Here is a 4,385-nt window from a genome sequence, read left to right as displayed (position 1 = left end):
TATTGCAGAAAGGTACATTCTCTTCATTCCTTTGGTTGGCATAGAATGTAGAGTTGTCAGCTTCCATCTTCACAAAGCTCTTGTAATTCTTTCTCTGGGATTCTTCCTGTTGCAGGATGACAACAGCTTCCTCTACACATGGGAGAGGAGACAACATCAGGATATTGCTTCTTAATGTAGAGTAAGATGGATTGAGCCCATTGAAGAACTGAAATAGCTTTCTTTCATCTTGCTCCTTGAGATGAGCATCCAACCAAGCATTAATCTCTGCTGTCATTTGACTGATTGGAGGCCAGTCATTCATGAGCTCAACATTTTGCCACAATATTCTGAGTTCTGTGAAATATTCACAGATGCTCTTGTCTCCTTGTTCCAAGTCATATAGCTCTTTGTTGAGTCTGAATTTGCGAGCACCATTGCTCACTGAGAACTGCCTCTAGAGATAATACCAGATCTCTTTTGCAGTGTTGGAGTACATTACAGATCTCCTGATCTGGGACTCCATATTGTGGAGCATCCATGCTATGAGCTGACTATTGCAGGTGATCCAAGCTGCTTCTCTCAGTGGATCATTTGTGGGTTTCTTCACCACTCCTGTCAACATTCCCAACTTTCTCTTGATGCTGATTGCAATCTCCCTCTGACGCTTTCATTCATAGTAGTTGTCAATTCCAGAGAGCTTATTGTCCACCACAATGGGGTGAGAGCTCTCAGCTGGATGCAAGTACAATGGGTCAGATGATTCAAGGATGGCACTGGCAGTGGGTACCAGATTACCAGCAGCGGTTGATATGATAGTATTCTCAAGATTTGCCATTCTTTGAGTCAAAGCAAGTTGATTGTTAAAGAGAGAAAGAAAGAAGTGTGGTGTGTATTCTCCTTACTGCAACCTCAGCTTATATAGACCAAGTTTGCCTCTTGTTCTTGCAGTAAATGCTCAACAAGATTGGTTATCAGTCTCTGTTGGAGTCAAAATTTGCAATTTTTTGTCAAGCGACACGTGGCACTGTCCGGTTGGGTGAGATCAAAGTGTGAGGATCGATCATGTGGCAAAAGCAGGACCGTAGGATGAAAGAAAAGAAACACACCTAGAAGGAAGAATGTATGCGGTCAAAAAGAGGAAAAGCCCATAAAAACTACCTCCTATTTTCCAGGAAACGGTCCCTGGATATCAGGAAGTTGACTCGGAGGAGCCTGCGGGGACTAAAAACCCTAGAAGAATAATTATAAAAGGAGGAGGAAGATCAGCAAGGAGGGGCATCAAACACACAGCTGAATTTGCACAACACACTCACCTGAGAATTCACTCTCGATAATTGATCACAAATCACGATTGTACTTTCCTTTCTTGCTACAAATATTCCGATCATAGTGAAACTCTTGGCGGGATTCCGACTCCCCCCGCGGTTATTCCCACAACGGGTTTTCCACGTCACCAAAAACTTCTTGTGTCTACCTCTCTCTTCGTTTTTATTTCATTTTTATGTACCAACATCTTAATTCATTCATAGCTGTAGACGATCACTTTGACCCATTAAATTAAACTTCTAACCGGTAAATTTTAACCAAAACAATTTGGCGCCCATCGTGGGGCCCTAATGATCAATTTTCTATAAGCTAGAACACAACAATCCGTTCATCGCCATGTGTGGAGCCAGTTCGAGTTCTTCCGGCACTCAGGGGCATCCCCTCAATCTTCTGTGGGAAGACCCCTCTCAGCAACCACATGACCGATCACCGCATCATCAGCAGCCAGCCAGATGGTCTCCGTCAGCGTGTCTCCCAAAGCCATGCCACCACTTTTCAAGCCGCCACAGTTTCCTAAAGCATCAGCAGCGCCCAGTGTGGCGAGATCCAGTAGGGAGAGCAGTCCTAGCAGGACCCAGATTCAGGAGACTGCGTCAGGAGGAATTCCCAAAAAATCAGGAGCCTCATCACCAGACCCAATCCGATTGGTATTAGAAGGAATGGACACCCTGCACAGGGCCATCGAAAGCTTGAGGAAGGACAACCAAGATCTCAGAAACCAGATCGCAACGGTAACCCGGTATAGGACCATGGAAGCTGCGCTGCCTCCACCTTCTGAGGCCCCAGTCTCAACCACCAGTGCAGGATCATCCCGGCAGATTCCGTTAGAACTGGTCACGAGATTCGATCTTGAAGGAGTACCACCCAGAGGAGCTATCGAGCCTAGTGGATTGGGGTTCCTGTCTTTCGATCGACCACTCAGCTTGCAGCCAGCCCCAGGTAGTACTTTGTCTAACAGTCGATCAGGGACTAACTTGCAGTCTTTTGCAGGAACACCCACCCAACAGGTGGCAGGATGGAATCCAGGACCCAGCACCAACATGATGAACCCAGCCAGCGGCCATTTCTCTGGAGGAACCTGGCTAGGAGGAGTCTCTTCTCAGCAGGTCCCAGAATGGCAACCCGGAACCATCATCCATGCAACACCTTTGGCAAGGCAGCCAGGCAGTCAAATCCCAGGAGGAGCCTGGCTTGGAGGTACACCTGTTGGCCTTTGTCCGCCTGTCTCTAACCCTCTTGCAGGAACAGGCAGCTTGGTGGAACAGCAGTACCAGGAGTTGAGGGACCTGATGTACAGAATTCCGGGTGTAGCACGACCCCTGGAGAAGGCAACACGTGATAGCTACGAGGACTCCCCTTTCGTGGACAACATAGCCCTTGTCGGTGTCCCAAATGGATGCGTGCCACCAGCCATGACACTCTACGACGGGACAACGGATCCTCTTGACCATATCAACCACTACAAGTAGAAGATGATGGTGATCACCGCGACAGGCTCCTTGAAAGAAGTCTGTATGTGTAAAGGGTTTTGATCCACCCTGTCCGGAGCAGCCTTGTAGTGGTTCGTCAGTCTGCCCAATAAGAGTATAACCTGCTTCACCGACTTAGTCAATGCCTTCCACCAGCAGCCGCAGACCAGAAAAACAAACCATCGACCTATATCAGAAAGTGCAGGGACCTGAGGAGGCTACCAGATATTTTCTGAACAGATTCAACAGGGAGAAGGTGGCAATCCCCCGGTGCGACATAGCCACGGCCATAGAAGCTTTCCGCCAAGGGCTCCGCCAGGACTTAAGACTTATATAAAGACCTGACCAAGTACCCATGCACTACCTTCGAGGAGGTACAAACAAAGGCAATTGCAGTCATGCGGCTGAAGGAGGACTCAGGGCCCAGGAGAGCAACTTATGGCACAAATCCTACATCCAGAAAGGCACCTGTAGAGAAGCAGAGCGAAAGAGCCAAACCCTACAACAAGCCTGTGAACAAAGTTTTGGAGGGCCCAAGGGGAAAGAATAACTCAGAGCCACCTCCGAAAGTAAGTGAGTATAAATTCTCAACTAACCTTGTAGGTGTACTCAAGGCCCTAAAGGAGATACGGGGAGTCAGATGGCCCAGGAAGCGGACTGACGAGCGTCCTAATGATAAAAGAGACTCCAGCAAGAGGTGTGAGTACCACGATGACATAGGCCATGATACCGATGAATGCTACACCCTGAGACGGGAGGTCAAATTCCAGTACGATCGAGGAAACTTAGACCACTTATTGCCAGGAGGCTCCACCAAAGTTAATTCCACTAATCAGGTTCTACCTTCTCCTCCACCTGTTTGCAGTAGAATTGTGAATGTTATTACAGGAGGCTCAGAATTGTGCGGCCTGACTTATTCAGTAGCCAAAAGGCATGCCACACAAACCAAAGGAGACAAGCCAGAGTTTTCCTGCAGAATCAGCCGCCAGGACCTCCCAGCAGTCACCTTTGATGAAACAGACGCACAAAACACTCCGGAGCAACACCACGACGCTCTGATCATCACCCTCCTCATAGAAAACTGCGAGGTAAGAAAGATCCTAGTGGACATAGGAAGCTCCGTCAATCTGATTATGCTGGAAACTCTCAAAGGCATGGGGTTCAGCGAGAAGGACTTAGCAACGAAAGAGGTACCTTTGGTCGGTTTCAGTGGTGAAACAAAGCACTCTCTAGAAGAAATTTTCATCCCAACCTACGCCAAAGGAGTCAATAAACAGGTGAGATATTTGGTTATCGATGGGCCCTCTACTTACAATGTAATTCTTGGCAGGCCTTGGATCCATGAAATGAAGGCAATACCTTCAACCTACCACCAGTGTCTGAAATTACCAACACCTTGAGGAGTGCAAGAGATACGTGGGGATCAAGAGGAAGCTAAGAATTGCTACAAGATAGCCCTGAAACAAACAACCCGACCGCAAGCATAGCAATTACAGAGCCAGCGCATTCAGGAAGAATATGTCGAGCCACCTCAAAGTGAGTCGACGAAGTCACTGACGCGCGCTGCGCAACCGAATGGACCGTACTTATTGGATTAGAATGCACAGG

The 4,385-nt window shown here is 47.9% G+C and overlaps 1 protein-coding gene across 1 annotated transcript; it reads left to right on the top strand.

The window, feature by feature from the left end:
- The first annotated feature begins 3,175 nt into the window (after nt 1–3,175).
- LOC141629041 (uncharacterized) lies at nt 3,176–4,177 on the top strand. Its single transcript, XM_074442115.1, has one exon. It carries the CDS (start codon nt 3,176–3,178, stop codon nt 4,175–4,177), a length of 1,002 nt encoding a protein of 333 aa, XP_074298216.1.
- Nucleotides 4,178–4,385: the final 208 nt, after the last annotated feature.

The sequence above is a fragment of the Silene latifolia genome, chromosome Y (assembly GCF_048544455.1).
Source record: "Silene latifolia isolate original U9 population chromosome Y, ASM4854445v1, whole genome shotgun sequence".
NCBI lineage: Eukaryota > Viridiplantae > Streptophyta > Magnoliopsida > Caryophyllales > Caryophyllaceae > Silene > Silene latifolia.
Note: the sequence above shows the minus strand (reverse complement) of the source record. Positions and strands in the feature narration are given on the sequence as shown.

Coding starts and splice junctions, on each gene's coding strand:
- LOC141629041 (XM_074442115.1), top strand. CDS start 3,176: ATGCGGCTGAAGGAGGACTCAGGGCCCAGGAGAGCAACTTATGGCACA.